Source organism: Nilaparvata lugens, chromosome 3 (genome assembly GCF_014356525.2).
Source record: "Nilaparvata lugens isolate BPH chromosome 3, ASM1435652v1, whole genome shotgun sequence".
NCBI classification, from domain to species: Eukaryota; Metazoa; Arthropoda; class Insecta; order Hemiptera; family Delphacidae; genus Nilaparvata; species Nilaparvata lugens.
The window spans coordinates 87,219,250-87,238,266 of NC_052506.1; the positions used below are offsets into that span (position 1 = coordinate 87,219,250).

General features: G+C 34.1%; 1 protein-coding gene across 1 annotated transcript in view; it reads right to left on the bottom strand.

Moving 5' to 3' along the window:
- Positions 1-2,053: 2,053 nt before the first annotated feature.
- Positions 2,054-19,017, bottom strand: part of LOC111056623 (actin-binding Rho-activating protein) — a 30,918-nt gene continuing 13,954 nt past the window's right edge. Inside the window, exons 3-4 of the mRNA XM_022344041.2 lie at positions 4,471-4,563; positions 2,054-3,224 (exon numbers count right to left, since the gene is read on the bottom strand). Coding sequence (XP_022199733.2) covers positions 3,108-3,224; positions 4,471-4,563 — 210 coding nt within the window. The 3' untranslated portion in view covers positions 2,054-3,107. The remainder of the gene's footprint in view (positions 3,225-4,470; positions 4,564-19,017) is intronic.

The following is a 19,017-nucleotide window of genomic DNA, read 5'->3' on the forward strand; positions in this document are numbered from 1 at the left end:
GTTTCGTATACATCGCTAGATTACTCTCTTTTCAAATTATAACTTTAAAAATTCGACTGAATCATTGTCAATATTGTAGAACCGTTCCATAATTGAATAAAAACACAAATATGTTGTCAAATTCTACACTGTTTTATTTAGTACACGACCAAGGTTTCGTGACCACACCGGTCACATTTTTAAGTTGACAGTCAATATGTACTAATTCGATCTCTAATGATGTTGCTGCGTTTAATTTGTTAATTGGGATTCTCGTTTAATAATAATTAAATTTGTAGCAATTTGAGGCTTTAGGCGCATAGTTTTTGATATTATTTTATGAAAAAACAGTAAATGCCACCTTTAAAGCAACCCCATCCCCTCTTGTACAATGCGTAGGGGTGAGGAGTTTGGTTTGATTACCCTCTTACTATCCGAAATAAAGCTGAAAATCGTCTTCCAGACAACCTTTTGTTGATGACTAGAAATTGTTGAAGACTATAGAAATTTAAATTTTTCAGTTTATTCTGAACAATTTCGTCCCGTTTTTATGTTGATGGCAGGATAATGAATAGCGAAAATAAACTATTTTTCATGCGTGCACTGATAATTGGACTCATTTTGCTTGTTTTCATCCATCTTTCCAAATATCTGACTAGTCTACTGCGTTTTAATTGATGTGATTTATGGATTTAAATTGTAAAACGCTAGAATAGAGCGTTGTTGTGTTTTTGCGTTGAGGTGTATGAAAATAGAGTGAGGAAGTTGGCTGAATCTATTTCTCACCTGGTTTGCTAAAAATATAATAGGGCTATTCGAGTCCTCCCAGCACTCACTGCATGGCTTCCTAGTTGTCCATTGCCAACTGGATATTTATTTTTACTATTACTAATGGCTTAATTATTAAATGAGCCATGTCAATGTGATCCACACCTCTCACTATTCTATTTTTAATCTCTAACAGGTCTTTACATCGGGTTTGATCTTTTTCAAATATCGAGATCGAGATGTATGTTGTTCATTTTACGCTGCTCTCTTATTTAAATATCTCGTAACAGGCACAAATAACCATTCTTCTCTAGGCTCAAAAATGCACACTTCTTGGTCATTTTAAAAATAATACATCACTGTGGATAATATCATAGAGAAACAATAGCGTGAGTAGATATCCCATGGTATAGGACGTTTATGTCGCAACTTTTACTGTTATCTCAAGCCGATAGTACACGTAGTTCTTTCCCGTGAAGCTGTGCGACGCTCGTAGTCTCTCATACTGTGCTGTTAATACCCTCTCACCCCAACAAAACAGTAAAAATCGACAGTAATCGGCTTGAGATAACAGTAAAAGTTGCAACATAAACGCCCTATACCATGGGATATCTACTTACGCTATTGTTTCTCTATGATAATATTCTATTTTATTATTGCTTATGGAGAGTATTCTCTTCTTGGAAAATAAAGGGTACAAGAGAAATACACATCTATAATAGTTATTATGAACAATTCTATAAGTATTCAGAAATATTCTCCTTGAATTAGCGAACTGCTTATTGGAGTAGCTGAAGAAGGCATTTTCTAATGCTGATCCCATACAAAAGTCTCATTGATTAGAGAATGAATAGTAAGCCTCTACTGCTATACTATTACATATTTCCAATGATTAGGCTCGGTTACACAAAAGCCGGCTAAATTTTGATCGTGATCACGAGAACCAATCAGAGAAGACTTTTTCGAAAAGGAGGCTTCTCTGATTGGTTCTCGTGAAATTAATCAGGATTAAAATTTGAGCGGCTTTTGTACAACTGACACTTGGGATTTGTTTCTTTAAAATCCTCTGTAATACAGGAAAAAACTCCCTCCACCTTCACTGTACAAAAATACTTGTATGCATAACTCGTGAAGCAGTTTAACAAGTTGATAAAGCTAGTTGACTTCTAAATTATCATGGAACTGGCCACAGTAGTCTACAATTATATTATTATTGTTCTTTGACAGTAATTTTAATTATCCATTTGTTCCATTTGCTTTGTAAAAAATATATTGTTGGTACGGTATGATTGGAAAAAAGTAGAACTACAAAACGAATCAATTTATTGTTACGGTATTCAATAATAATTCAATAAATACAAAGAAATAATCATAATTTATCCTAAAGCGAAGATACAAAGCGTTTGCACGTTCCTTATAAATAAATGCTATTCTTTTCACATACTAGACACATCCACGCTTCAATATTTATTTGGGGTTTGTTTATCAGAGTGTTTGTAACATCACGGTATGCTCTTTCGTATAGCTGATATTTCATTTTTTAACATTTCATTACCATATTTTTACTATAAATGAAAACGTCAAAAGTAGATCTTGAGAAAACAATTATACAAACAAAATTTAATGAAGGTTCTTATCCTGTGCTTCATGTTTATAAATTTGATTATGATAATAATTTATATTAGGTATTTTGTTAGGCTATAATGCTGTAATGAAGTAACAATTAATGGAATGCACAAAATGTACAATAGTTTGTGACTGAAAAGTTTTCGAATTATTGCTCAATTGAAACAATCAATAGAAACATTTCATCTGAAATATGAAATGAATTGATAGAACCCAAGGGCTTTTTTCATTTGACTTGCACAAGATATGCTACAATTTACCAGTTATTTCAAAATAATTGTTATATTATTGCCAGAACAATCTACCTAGGGGACCAGCTTGTATAAAACTCTTTCTCAGAACACATAGAACTCGACTAATTTTTATTCTATTAGAGTATTACTTGAGTTCACCCTCATGTATGACTGATTTTATTGAATTACAATACAATATTTTGTGTCAGTCTATACAAGAATGTTTTATGATGTATTTTAATTACTTTTATAAAGTGAACCATCAATTTAACGATTTTGAGTTATTTCGCGGTTTCAAACAATCATAATTGATTACCTTCACTTACATTTATACAGTACAAATTCATTAGATTTAGATATTAACGGTACATTTTAGAAAATAGGGGTATCTTGTAGAAATATAACACTCATCACTGTTTATGTTTCTGTCAAATTAGTGTGTGATGAAACAAGATTTTGTTGATGTCAAAAAATGGATTAATTATAATGAAAAGATGAGGTTCAACATCCAACCGAGGGCTCATCGTCCAGTGGTGCTGGCGATATGCTCTCCTTCAGTATCCTTCTGATCTCCTCTATTGGCTTGATAAGCGCTATTAAAACATTATCATCTCGCCTCTGAAAAAAAACAAATTGTTTGGTTTAGTTAGATATTTGGTAGAGAACGGCAAAAATAAAATCGGATGTAACTTAATACTACATATTTGAAACTTCAAAATAATACAATATTTCAAGACTTCGGAAAAATAAATCCCTGCCGGTACTATTTTAGAGAATACGTAGAATGAAATTCGATTGCATTCAAAAAGTAGGCATACATTGAATATTTTTATCATTTTTTTTTATTCATGTTAACAAATATTGTAGCAAACATAATATAAATTAAAGTAGGTATATAAAATTTTTCAAAGTTAATAATATCTTGGTATAGTTTATTATAAACTAACAGGTAACCTGTGCTTCGCAAGGATTTAATTAAAATCTTGACCTACTGGAATCTTGAAGAATTTTAAAAACCATCCTCGGTAAATTAAGAAGCAATATGCAGAATTTCAAGTTAATCAGTCCAGTGGTTCAGACGTGATGATGTGTTGTCATCCATGGATTTCCTATCCCCTACGTGTATAAGCCAATCGTTTCCTTCTATATTATAGATAATATAATATAAAGTTTTGACTTTTAGACTAGGTACGCTCAATACATTTCCGACCATATTAATTGATGTAAAAACCTTTTTATAATTAATTGGTGTCTTTTTTTAATTTTAAATTTGATCTTGCTCTGATCCCCTGGATTTTATCTATATTAGTATACGTTTGAGCTTGATTTCAGCTAGAAGAAATATTATTCTGGGCGTGTTTTTCTGTATAAAAATAATTATTTCTCACGCATGTTGCTTTTGGCATAGGCTTCTCATCAGAGACTTTGAGACGGTCAGTTGTTTTTCTCTTGATTATCATTCTATTTTGGAAGGCTAACCAGTAATCTCTATAGCATTCCCTTATAACATTCTTACTCAATGTACTCGTAGGTACCCAGAATTCTAAAATACAATGTATTCTAGGTACATTGTTCTCAGTCTTCATGGAGTTTACCAACAATTGAACTCCAAAAACATATAGGATCCCATTCATGTATTAATTTACTGCATGTTTTTTGTTTATTATATGTTTCATGACTACTCTGTAATATTTATTGATTATTGACGATGCTTATAACCTGATTTATTTTTCCATGGCAATAAAATGTTATTCATTTATTTACTCTAATCTTAACTGAGAATGAATTTCAAGACTTGCAAAATCGTCAGAATAATTTCAAATAAGTTCTGAAGATTATCAAACAAAATAAGTGATCAACTCACCTGGAAAAGCATCTCCCCTTCAAAGTACACTAGACCACGTTTCTTAGCTGCTAGGAGTAACCCAACCACTTTGTTTGAAATTTTTGTGTACATCTGCAAAAAAGTATAATTATTTCAATAATGATTTTTCCCCAATTTATCACAGTTTCATTGCTTTATCAAATAATATAACTAATAAAGCTTGAAGTTCAAGAAGAGTGTACATGAATTAATACAAAGTACAGTAATAGAATAATAGATTGTTCCCAGTTTTCTCTATTTTTTAGAAAATCAAACGTTTCTCATCAATACCCGTGTGTATATAAGGAATTTATAAAAAATTATTCCTAAACGAAAATTGCAATTAAATGCTGTAAATCATCCCGTAGACTTCTGCTACCGTACTGCGAATATTGACAACAGGATTTAATTGGGATTTTCGTTTAATAACAATTTTACATTAATGAACAAATAATGCAACTTCCAATTTATTTTCCATATGTGAAAGTGTTTCCCTTTGTTTTGATAAAAGACAACATTGATGAACTATCACTTGCCAAAACTCAGTACTTTATTGCCGTTACGGTACACTATGAACATCTCTTAAGAGTTTACAATATAGCATATCAAATGAAAGTAATTACTGTATAATAATGAATATTCAGTTTATTTCCACTTTTTTCATTAAAAGTAATGTCTTTCGAAAACATTTTGAACAGCGCGTGAGAATAATTATTATAGCAATAATAGAATAGAACTACCTCTGTAGGTACTTTATTGGCATAAGTTGCCAAGTTGAATGAAAAAGCTGATGAAAGAATGCAAGAGCATGGTTAATGGGGAAACATCCAGTTTTTACTGGCTCAGACATGTATCTTATATTGTAATTGATTACGAAAATTTTCGCCCTCATTAAAAAGCATCCTCATTGTTGAAGATTTCTTCTGCTGTTTCCATTTTTAAAGCTATTGTCAAGCTGTAAAAAATGATTGCTTTTTTCGTGCTATTATTTTTATTTATCTTGTATCATTGGTACATGATGGGCACATCATTGCTTGCAATTGATAACATCGATAAATATAAGCCTTAACATATAACGGTCTTAAATTTAAATTATATAGATATCTGACGTTACTGTTTTATTTTATTAAACATTTTCAATCAATCATTTATTCATAGACAATAGATACAATGCAGGTAAAAACAACAGGCATCCGCCCAAAACTGCTTTAAACCTTAATTTGGAATACACAGTCTAGAGGTTATGTAAATGATAACTTAATTCACATACTATTTTGAGTCCAAAAAATGTATGTAGGTACTACAATAATTTTGAATTTAACAGATTAATTAATTTAAAAATTCAAATCCAAACAAAAATTTTCCTTTACAATCACGAAAAATTTCACTTAAATCATCAAAAATTATACCCATGTTAAAATTCTAAACGACAAAACATCTCAAGAAATGTCTTATAATTTGACTTATAACCATATAGTGCCAACTTTCAAATATACATAGTCACGGTCTCACAACTTTGATCCCTGGACCGATTTACTACTCCCACAGTAAGATGCTACTACTATAAGCATATAACAATAGCATTTGATCAACGAGCTTTGAGTTGTAATTATCTAATATTAGGAATACAACGCAGTCAGGCATGCGCAGTTGGCTTATTTCAACTTCTGCACGGCTCCCACTGAACAACTAGGAATCTCCTTATTATACCCACATAATTATGTGGAGGACTAGTCGTTCATACTATTCAAGCAAGTCTCAGGATTTTTTATTCATATCGTCTAAGGCCCATTATAGTTAGGGCCTATTTATATATTATCGGGTATATACATTGAAGTGAATAATAGGAATTTGCTTTTCAGACCTACTTATGCAATATTTTGTAAAAATTGACGAAAGTTGACGAAACTGAAGACGTTTTGAATAGCCTATGCCATGTTTCTCACTGTTTGCGCAACATGTTTTGCCAGTTGAAAGCTTTTGTTTTTGCTGATACACCTCCACCCACCAGCGACCTAGTAAGTCACCCACAAGGCTTCAGCTAACAAGAAATATGTCACCAAAATAGATCAAGGAGTCAAGAGTTGACTTTTGCGGGCAGATAGCAGGAGCCACTGCTCTGATCTGACGGTCATGTCCGTTCTGATGAGTCAGGTGCGCGTGTTGTGAAAAGCAAGAGAGAGAGAATGATAGAGAGGGAGAACGCAGCCGAATTAGGAAGCGATCGCACGCATTCCGGGTGCACTATTAATAATTTTATAGTAACCGACAACAGCCAGATTGCCCCTGCTCTATTTCGGTGCGTGAGTCTTTTCCGTCTGACCTCGGAAATTCCTTGCACTTGAAGTAAACATATCGTCAACTTGTTCTGCTTGACAGGCACACGTCATGTCAAGCCTGATGATGAAATCAATGTTCCACAAAAATCCGATTCTTATGAAGTTTCTTTGTCCTAGTTGGCAATCAATAATTCTGACATTTTCTGCATGATAATAATTCTACATTATTATTCTGGCATAAGGTAAATACAGAAACTGAGGATGTAAGTAATGTGTACAGTATCCTAGAATTTCTATGAATACCTTATAGGTTCAATAAAGTGAATAATTTGATTATTTATACAACTCTACTTTTATAAGAATGTGGATAACAATTTCAAAAATTCTCATCTTGTTATAAATTCTACCTACTTAGCATACCGTAATAATTTTGAAATTGTAAGTCTCCTATTTTCCCTTCCATTGAAATGGGCTTGACAATAATTATTCCAATTTTTTTATTTACTCTCATGGCTTTTATCGGCAGAGAGATCCTTTCGGATGTTCTGCCTTGTCGTATTACCCAATGTCATTTCCTATCAACACTCAAGTTTATGGGTAAGTCTTGGGTTCTCCATTTTTCTCACTAAAAATTTGCACTTTCACTTCCTGAGTTCCTATTTTACAAATTTTAAAATCAAGAAAACTATTTTCAAACACAAAATCACATTTAAAAAGCGAAAAATATACAAATTTTGATGATAATATTGAATTGAAAATTTCACATTATTCCAATGTAACAAATTGAGACACTCTAATAAAGTATATTTTGAAAATATACTGATGAAGTTTAAGTACTTATTTTTATCTTTGGCTTGAGGGTTGGAGGCCCTTGGAGGGTATGGAATCTTAGCCATAATTATTATATTATTGATGGTTACTGACTATAGCCCAGTGATCTTGTAATGGTTGAAATGGTTTCATGCAAGGTATAATTAGGAATCGTATTCCAATCACCTTTCCTGTACCATATTCTAGAAAAAAGATCATAAATCTATCCAGTAAATCCTTGTACCTAGTAAATGCTTCCAGATTGCTTTCAAATAGTAGTACAATACAATTTTATAGGAGGAGCCTAACTTTCTGCTCAATTTCACAAAATTGAGTACCGGTACGGTATTTCTATTCCAGTACCTATTATCAGAGTAACTTTCTGGTCTTTGGTTAAATATTCTAAAAAAATAATTTATATATATACACAACATTATTATGTTAAATTATTATTGCTGAGCCTAATATATTATTTTGAATAATATCTGAAGATCAAAATAATAATTCTGGAAAATTAACTTTCTATCAATATGAATGATGATCTAAACTGACCTCGGGTGCCTCAGTAATTTTGTCATATCGATGAAGTTTTTATTTCTGTGTTCATTTGTTGTTTTGAAAACAGTCAAAGAAAACTAGTCACTTCCTTTATTGCAAAAATGAAGAAATGTGTTGAGAAACTTTACGAAAAGCAGACGGCAAAAAGAAGTGGTATTTTGATCGGGCGCCAGAAATACAGTGCCAAAAGACTCATTGGGCTGGTCGGTGACAAAGGACTCAACTAAAGGCAGCATCCGATGTAATAGAGATTGCGATGAGGTGGAGAGAGGGGGGAACATTCCGATGCAATGACGAGAGATACGATCAAAAGCATTGGTGAAGAAAGGTGGAACAATTTGTTTGAGAGTAATTTGAAAAGTACACGAGTGGGTTGTGATAGAAAAAAGTCGACCGTCTGAAGTATCAGATGCATGTTGCTTTAGCAGTATCAGCTTCTTTCACAGACTTTACAAAGTGAATGATGATTCCCTACCATAATAAATTAGTTCACCCCACTGCTATTAGCTATTATATTATTCAGATTAAGTGACTTTTAATAAACAGAAAAGAGACAGAATACATACATTTTCGTGTATGCTTTCTCCATGTTGTATGCTTATTTCTCCATGATTCAGAAACAGTGACGAATTCTACTAAATAGAGACAGAATACTTACATTTCGGTGTATGCATTTCTCTATGCTTCAAAATCAGTGACGAATTTTATCGAAAAGAGACAGAATGAATACATACATTTTCGTGGAGTAATCCGTGGTCTAGTGGATAGAGTGCTTGCGTAGCAGCATAGAGATCCCGTGTTCAAACCCTCTCATTCTAAGTTTTTTAACCAGATCACTCCCGTGTTTTCGGATGGGCACGTTAAACTGTTGGTCCCGACTGAAGTATGACAGTCGTAAGGCCCATTGACGGCTTAAATTATATATTCAGGCGGTGGAACCTTCCCGCAAGGGACTCCCCACCAACAAAAGCCATACGAATTTACTTTTTTACTTTTACGTGTAAGCTTTTTCTATGCGCATCCTTCTATCCCGTTATTCTTCGATTCTTCCTTGATGTACCGGTAGTCAATTAATGTGAATTTCGTAGGTCAAGTAAAACACTTGTGCAGCTAATTTTTTAATAAATTTCTTAGCAGAAAATTTAATTCAATTTTATCTGTGATATTAGACCTCTTTGCCTGCGAGGAGTGTATTGTTCACTTCTTGTCTGTGGAGAACACGAATATAATTTCGATCATCATTCCTTTTTTGTTCTAATTTCTCTCTCATCCACTCTCAGTTTTCAGTTTCAGAATTTTGTGAGTAAATATTCACAGTTTATCCTAGCTAGCTGATAATATTCACCATGGATTTTACATGATGAGAGTACGGAGGATGTTCTGTAAAATTCAAAATACAACTCTCAAATTATTTTGAAAGCAAAAATTCCTATGACGCTTATCTATATAATAAGGTAGAGTAGGGTTGTGTTGTTTGTGTGTTCGTTTGTTCTCATCAAAACATGTCAACTTGTGGATTGCATACCACAAAAATCTGGTGTGGCGCACTCACACTACTTTCCTTGCCGTTATGAAAATTAAACACCTGACCCTATGCAAATGTTCATAAGAGTCTACTATTCAAAGATCTGAGCCAGCTCGTGACAGGACAATAACGCTGGAGATACGCGATGTGTGCTATCTATTCATAGTGAATAATTTAATAGAATCAACCGTTGCCAACAGTTTGCAATTGAATAATCACATTTTCCCGAATTTCGAGCTTATTTTCAATTTGAGGTGAAAATGTTACTGAACAATAATTGTAGAGATTTTCATGCTAAATCTTTTCTACTCGATTTTTTTTGTTTAGTGAAGTATTAATTTATGTGAGAGAGGAGTGAGTTGTCTAGTAGCATCCAATATACATAATCTTTAATTTAACTATTCATAGCTATGAAAAATATGACTATGAATACAATAAAAAAAATATTTAAAAAAGAATAGACCAGTGTAACAGATAAAATAAAACAAATCAGGTAAACTAAAAACGAAGTGGAAGGCACGATGAGATCGACGAACAAAATAAGGTCGTAAAAAAGATACAATAATTGTTGAAAACCTGCTTTTTTTGACCAAGGATCTAGAACACACATCCAACAAGCGTACTCATTTACCCATTAGTCACTCACCCTCAATGTTTAGGTAATGTACAATTATTAATTATTATTAGCTAAAAAAGGGACAATCATCGGAAAGAGTAAGGTGATACTAATAAAATACCTTCCTACTCCTCTGGGTTTAGGGAAGTCACCCAATCGTAGACTAACTTTTTAGTGACTTATTCTCAAATTTTCAGGATTTTTCAAATAGACGGGCAGTTTTTGAAAAAGGAAATGCATTTTATAATGTGACGAAGTGGAGGAGAAAGTTCTAGTAAGTCTGGGGTTGACGATACCGATATTTACAGCTGTTCTTGTGTTATAATTGTGAATGATATTAGAAAATATAGCTACTTTGTGTTTGAATATATACAAGGTTAGGGTTCTTATGTATAATTGTTGTACATTTAATACCTTAAATTCTTCAAAGAGATAATCTGATGGATGTATATGAATAACACATAGATATTTGAATGTATATATGAATATACAGATATTTGAGTTTGATCGATTCGCTGATAGCGGATAATCCGGAGAATTAGTACTAACTTGATATCCATCTCACCTTGTAACATGCTCAACCTGGAACGTTCGACCGTGAACTTGGTCTACTGCGCTGGTGACTACTGCAATTGCCAATTGCTCTCAATTATAGACCTATTGCACTTGCTGAGGCAATGATGCCAGATGACGGATCAGTGTTCTGACCATATCGCGGAAACTAGATGCTTTCCTCACTGGAATCAATCAGTGCTTAGCTAACCCAATCCCAGTTATGGACACCCAAGGTAGATGGGTGAAAATCTAATAGATAGATAGATGAACACACATTACAGGTTTCATGTGACCATAGCATGATGCAGCGGCAGAGCGGCAGTGATGGATCGACAATTACTTAACTGAAGTGCACGTTTTAATGATATTACTTGATTAACATGTGTCGGAGGTAGTCCCTCATACTGAGCCGTTCTTACACACTCACCCCAACAAAACAGTTATAATAGACAGTAGTTGACAGCAATCGGCTTCAGTTAACAAAAAATCGACTAAAAATTTTATTGAACGTGCTTTGGCGAGTTCTCACTTTTGACTCACCTAAAACCAAAGTCGATGTCCATCTGTATGTGTGCTCTACAATAACTTGGAAGGAATTGATCAATCCGCTTCAAATGTTGAACACGTATTCTAACTTTTTTACAGTTCTAGCTCGTTGAACAACGAAATTGACTCACTCCTTCGTCCTTTTTCAGAATATAACATATAACATTGGAAGTGCATAAGAAAAAACTGTTATGATTTATCATTGACCGAGCGAAGTGAGGTCTAAGATTCAAATCGACGGTTTGGCATTTCTCTTGATGTTTAAATATTCATATGTTGCGCATTTACGGCGAAGCGCGGTTATAGATTTTCATGAAATTTGACAGGTATGTTCATTTTTTAATTGCGCGTCGACGTATATACAAGGTTTTTGGAAATTTTGCATTTCAAAGATAATATAAAAGGAAAAAGGAGCCTCCTTCATATGCCAATATTGGAGTAAAAATCAGACTATAGAATTATTCATCATAAATCAGCTGACAAGTGATTACACAGATGTGTGGAGAAGCCAGTCTATTGCTGTATTAGTTTGAATCAGATACTTGTGGATGAGAATACTGCGTGAGGTCTACTTCCCACAGAACTACTAGTTTAGGCAGCTGAAGAATACATTGCATGCAATTACTATAGGTTTTCCATTCATTCATTCATTCATAACTTCAGCTGAAGCTATTTGAAAAATATCACACAGACAGACTTCATGCGCTGACACATAATTTCAGCCGGTTTATATACAACAAAATTTACAACTGACTGATACGGGTTGAGCTTTCAAAGTGCGGCTTTTGCCATTCATTTTCTCTTGGAACTCTGTAACGGAATCATGTATCACTCATGAACACCTTCTCATTTGAAAAATTAGTTCGGATTCATATGAGGAACAAAAATGTTGAAGCGACAGAGTAATTTCACATTTCGTATAGGATCTGCAATGAAACATACGGGCAAATAATTTTTGTTGGAGAAATATTTAGCTGTTTCCATGATTTTCATCAACTCTGTATAATAGAAAGTGCGGGTTTCAAAGATTAAAATACAACAGTTCTTGAGCGAGTTCTCCAACCCAGGGATAAACTAGTAATAGACAGTAGTCGACAGTTATCAGCTTCAGTTAACAAAAAATCGTCTTGTAATTCTGTTATGCTATCTTTTCTCTATTATGATACTAATGCCATGAGACAGTGTGCACCGCGCCTTGTTGCACCAAAGAAAAGTAAAAAAAGAAAACTTTTTGACTACTCTTATGCAAGATATAAGGATAATGACATATCTCTCTTGATACTCATGAATGAACTGTCCGTGTTATTTGCAATAAATTCATTTTCAATGAATTTAATCAGAAAAACTTGCATTCAGCTGCCAATCTGGATCAAGCAAACTTTTTCAATTTTCTAAAACTTTATTGTTGTAGCAAGTTGCTTTTTCCCCAACCGTAATAGTCTTCTTCTATTATCGAAAGTTATTTCGATATGTTATGAATAACATTCCTCAAGAAATAAGTCAGCCGGGCGCATGTAGTTTCTCAAAATATAAATCAATTATTACAAATTGGATAAAAACGCTGAATGAAGATCAATGTGGACGGCTACTTCAATCTATTTATCAATAGGATATTGGTTACTTCTAATGTTTGGATATTCTCTTTGTCCCAATCAATATATCTTTTTGTCTAGCGGTTCACCTTGTGATGACCAACGTGGTGTGTGTGTGTCTGTGGTGTGTGTGTGTGTGTGTGTGTGGTGTGTGTGTGTGTGTGTGTGTGTGTGCGATAATGAAATTGAAAAAACTTATTTCTCTTAAGTTCAATCAGGAAAAAAATGTATACTTCAATCACACAGTACTGGACTCATTGACCCACGAACAGGCCAAAAAGGTCTATGTGGGCTCTTATATTTCATTAAATAGAGTGAATCCACTTGGGATAGGTGCAATAAAATAAGTTATACCATAATAAAATATGCTAAAACAAAACATTGTATTTGTAAACTGATAAAAGTAACGTATTTTCTGTAAAGTAATTACTAAGCTGAAAATAACGGAAATGGTTGAAGTACGCGATTGAGGGAAATGAGCTCTCAATCACAAACAGCGATTATTGATTTACTCGGGTACACTAGATTAATCAAGTCTGTCTTCTTTAGAAACTCCAACAAGAACTTTACTCAGATTTACAAAAAATTCTCCAGGATAGGATGCAGGTCAGAATTTCAACTAAAAGTTGATTTTTCGATTTCTCTAGCATATTAGTATCTTCGAAAGTTTTTCGATAAGTGATCCCATCTACCTCTACCGCTACAGTATTGGAAAAGGATCATTATCCTAGAAAGGATCATAATTAAAACTACGACTACCCTCTGCCGGTTCTGAATGACATCATGGAGTTTCATCCCATCATGATGTCATAAACTAATTATGATTTCCTTCCAGGAAGAGCTGCTTTGTAACGTGAACCAATATTAACAATGTGTGATATCCTGAAAGAGGTTCCTAAAGTGAGGCTCAAATTATAATGACAGTGGAGGAAGATAGAAAATACTGTCATTATAACGTGGATCTCACTGTAGGGAGACTCTTCTGTGAATAATCATGACTTCAGATGAGTTTTGTTGAATAAGATGAGAAGTAATTTGAGATTGGAGCTGTGCATCTATCTTATCAATTCTAGAGCCATGCAGTTATTCATGAGCTGGATTTGATTGTGCTGCTCTCCCAACTTCAAAGTTATTGATTTTGAGCCTCTCTTATGAAATACAGAACTGCTGAGTGCTGAGCCTCCCGCGGCTGCAGAATGCTACAAAAGCTCAAATGCCGCCGATATTCTGTCGGCTGTTTAATTGAGAGCAAATAGATAGATAGATAGATAATATTGTCTTCATTTATCACACTTCAAATTATTACAAGTATTGTGGGCGAAACTAAGGCATTAAGATCCCACATAAATATAGCTTAATAATTGGGGATCCCCTGGGTTCGAAAAGTCGATCAAAGAACTGTAATTTTCAAATGCAAATTCTAATTGTACAGAGCTGATGAAAATCGTGGAAACAGTTTGATATTTCTCTTACAAGAATAATTTGACAGTGGGGTTTCATTGTGGTTCCTTTTTGAAATGAAAAGCTACTCTTGAAATATTACTCTGTCGTTTCAACATCTTTGACCCACACATGAATCCAAATTCATTTTTTAAAATGAGAAGGTGGTCATGTGATACATGATTTCGTTACAGAGTTCCAAGAGAAAAAAATCTGGTGTGGTACACTCACACAACTTTCCTTGCTCATATTCGAAACTACGATCAGACTTTTGTATATGTGTATATATAATTGTTTTCAGAGTACTTTTTCCTTTGTGTAAATTGTGAAATTCAATGATTTTTTTTGTCGTCCTTTTTTTAAAGTCGTCAAAAGAGCTGTTCTACAGATGAAATATCTCGACTATGTGTTCTTTTTATGAACTGCTCTACCTACCTACCTCATGCACGAGAAGGAGGTTACAAAGTCCATTTCTCAAGGATGGGGTGGACCCCCCATTAGTTTCCCAGAAAGGAGACTCATGCCAGTTAATAGAGCTGATAAATAACTATACAGAGTATGAATTTGAAAAAAATCGGTCAAGTTATTTTGAAAAAATCGTGAAAAACATGGTTTTTTAGTAATTATCCGCCATTTTTCTCAAGAATATTACGGAGCTCCTGCAATTTTCCAAGGAAAAAACTCATGTCATTTGATAGGACTTATGAATAGCTACCCATGGCTTGATTTGAAGAAAATCGTTAGAGCCGTTTTCGAGAAAACCGTGAAAAACCTGGTTTTTGGTCATTATCCGCCATTTTTCTCAAGAATATTACGGAGCTCATAGAATTTTCCCAGAAATGAGACTCATGCCAGTTGATAGTGCTTATAAATATCTATCCATGGTATGAATTTGGAGTAAATCGTTAGAGCAGTTTTCGAGAAAACGGTGAAAAACATGGATTTTTAGTCATTATCCGCCATTTTTCTCAAGAATATTACGGAGCTCCTGAAATTTTCCCAGAAATGAAACTTATGCCAGTTGATGGGGCTTAAAAATAGCTATCCATGGTATAAATTTGAAGAAAATCGTTGGAGCCGTTTTCGAGAAAACCGTGAAAAACATGGTTTTTTAGTCATTTTCCGCCATTTTTCTCAAGAATATTACGGAGCTCCAGAAATTTTCCCAGAAATGAGACTTATGCTAGTTAATAGGGCTTATAAATAGCTATCCATGATATAAATTTGAAGAAAATCGTTAGAGCCATTTTCGAGAAAAACGTGAAAAACATAGTTTTTTAGTAATTATCCGCCATTTTTTCCGCCATCTTGAATTTAATTTTATTGAATTTCTTATTGTCGGGTCCTCATGGTATAGGGACCTCAAGTTTAAAATTTCAAGTCGATCGGTTAATTAGGAATGGAGTTATCGTGTTCACAGACATACACACACACACACATACACACATACACACACACAGACCAATACCCAAAAATCATGTTTTTGGACTCAGGGGACCTTGAAACGTATAGAAAACTTGAAATTGGGGTACCTAAATTTTTTTTGGAAAGCAATACTTTCCTTACCTATGGTAGTAGGGCAAGGAAAGTAAAAACGGGAATGATTTTTTTAGATCTCCAAATTTTTAACATAGATTCTAAAAATATCAATGTCGTGCACCTGGAAGCCCAAATTTCAATTTTCCTTCTAGATTTTTCAGAATTAATGTTCAAATTCATCAATGCTACTGTACATGAAGTTCCATAGCCCAAAAAGTGTTTTTTTATGAGGAGGTTATGATGCTGTTACAAGACTAACATTTTCGAACAGCAGTGTAGTGCAGTGTAGTTCGAATCCCGATGCTTCCCAATTTTTTTGTTCTTAATTTTTTCCCTCGAAACGTATTATTATCAATTATTTTTTGAAGGAATTTGTTTTCATTACAATTGAACTTGGATTTTATCAAATAATTATTTTTAATGTAAAATTTTGCCACCAGTACAAATGAAATGGACATAGTCTCCATGCTGTAGGCCTATCATTGGCCTTTGTTTGTAGCATTCGTGATGTAGGAAAATTATGTTTGACACATCATCACGTCTGAACTACTGGACTGATTGATTTGAAATTTTGCATAAAGATTCTTCATCAACCGAGGATGGTTATAGGCCTATTTTCAAATTTCAAATTTCTTATTACGTCAAGTTTTCATTTTGCAGTTTCAAAATAGACCCTTGCGAAGCACGGGTTACCCACTAGTATTAAATATAAGGTCTAAAAATTTCATAAGATGCGAATTTCTTTTTCAATTGATGTATTGCCTAGAAGATTTTTGAACCGTAAATTTGACACACTTGTCGTAATTTCAATTCCATAATATTCAAATGTTATGTGTGGATTCTGAGATATGACACAAACTGATATGATTCATATGCAGCACGGAATAATTCTTCTCTTGGAATATTTCCATGTGAAATGAGTTCATATCTGATCCTTTCTCAGTTCACAAGATATTTCTAGACTTAACACTTCTGAACTTTAAAGTCGGTCCAAGAGCTTCAAATAAAATTCGTTCTCAATTTGATAGTTTCTAATTAAATGTGACGTCATAGCAAGAGTTCAATGCTCTGAGAAAAATTTTTGGAGATGCTAAAATCTTTGCATTCTCAACATAAAATAGATTTCGCTCAGTCTATAACTCTTAAATTAAGATGTAGATAAACTACATAAAATATGGGAATGAGGATGGAAGAGAACTCTCTTTTGCTATCCTTCTTCATCAATTAACACTACATCCATGGATTTTGTCTTCTATTGAAGTCTTTTCCTCATTCCAAATTCCAAAGTCTTTTCCTCATTTCCATGGTACGGTACTGTAATTTAGTTAAACTAATATATTATTCATATCACTTGAAGTGTTCTCTTTGGGATTTTTAAATTCTTATTGGGCATAATCAGTATTCGCTATTCAATCTTGACTTCCAATTCAGTGTCGGAATCTTAGCTGTACTGGACTATTCTTGGTACAATCCAATGGAGAACATAAATTTTTTTCAGGTTGTCCATTGTTCGCCTTTTAACAACATATCTATAATAGTTTAGTGTCATGTTTTCCAAATATTGAAGAATGAATTGGGGTAAAACTTGGTAGCTGTGAGGTGGATCATTCACCGGTTCTCTTCACCGATAGAAGGGATTCGTGAGACAAGGAATTTGAATTTGAGGAATTTGAATAGGTACTTCATTCATTCTTATTGAAGCTAATTAATCAATCTCCGACGCCGAGAGAGAGAAAATAAGGGATGCGTTGGACAGAGGAATATAAATACTTATTTCACTCTTATAGCTAATTAATCAATCTCCGAAGCTACAGTGCCTAACTTACCGAACACGAATAAAAATTTTTAGCTAAACTGCTATAGGCCTAATGAGATTGAAAAAAAACCACTATTCTACCATCTTCAATCCTCTCACAAATCCCTTCCAAGAACACTCGGCAATTAACATGACTATTTCCTGCAGATTCCACTTCATCGGACAATCATAAGTGTGAGACCATAATTTATATTAGGCGTTTTTTTCAGACGCCAACCCAATCAGCCAATTGGAGAGCTTCCTGCTCTTCCGACTCTAAAAATGCCTGACATGGTCTCTCCCTAATGGTTCTTTGACTATTACAGCTCTCGAGTCTGGAACAGTCATCCGACTAAGTTTATATATATTTTTTTGTCATAGTCATTCAATCTCAGCTGTTTTCCATGCATGAAATCAAGCCGGTAAACAGCTGTTTGCAGAACAAATGAACATATGATTCTCATTACAGCATACTCTACTGTAATGAAACCATATATGTTTTCTTTACAGTCGAGTATGTTTCCTAGTTCGTAAATAGGAACAGCAAAACTGCTACAAAAAACCACTACCACCGTAAACAAATCCATAGTGCATTCTGGTGACGTCAGCACAGGTAGGGCTCCTACACCAATAAAATCACTAGCTGATATGGATCAACTGAAATCAACGAATTCTTATTGGTGTAGGAGCCCTACCTGTGCTGACGTCACCAGAATGCACTACGGCTTTGTTTACGGAGGTAGTGAAAAAACCCTGGCGCTCCAGGTGGAAGTTTTGTCAGCTTCCACAAAACTTCTGATTTGGAATTTGTAAACTAGGTTATGTTTATAGAATGCATGTAGTAACTTCTGCACAAGCAGGTAATGTTTTCTATTTTTCAATTATCCTTCTTTAGATTATGACAGAAAATAGGGTATGTTACTTGGACGTGAATATCTTTTGCAGTGCTCGAATGAAATTCTAGTCTCGGCTAATGCCTCGACTAGAAACATCATTCTCGCATGCAAAAGGCCCCTTCCCGTCCTTGTGACGTAAGATACTATTATCGACTCCAAAAATTCAAGTTGCGGAACATTTTAATTGCTTTTTACTTATCTTTTATGTTTTATTTCATATTATTATTTTTTTGTTTTTTCTATCCACTTCCTTTTGGAGGGATTGGTGCGTTGATTGCATATCTCTGTCAATCAGTTCTGGTACCAACGGTTCAAAGCACGGCCGGACAAGATGTTTTTATCACGTGTTTCGGATGGAAACGTTAAGTCGTCGTTCCCGGCTGCCTAAAAGCAGTC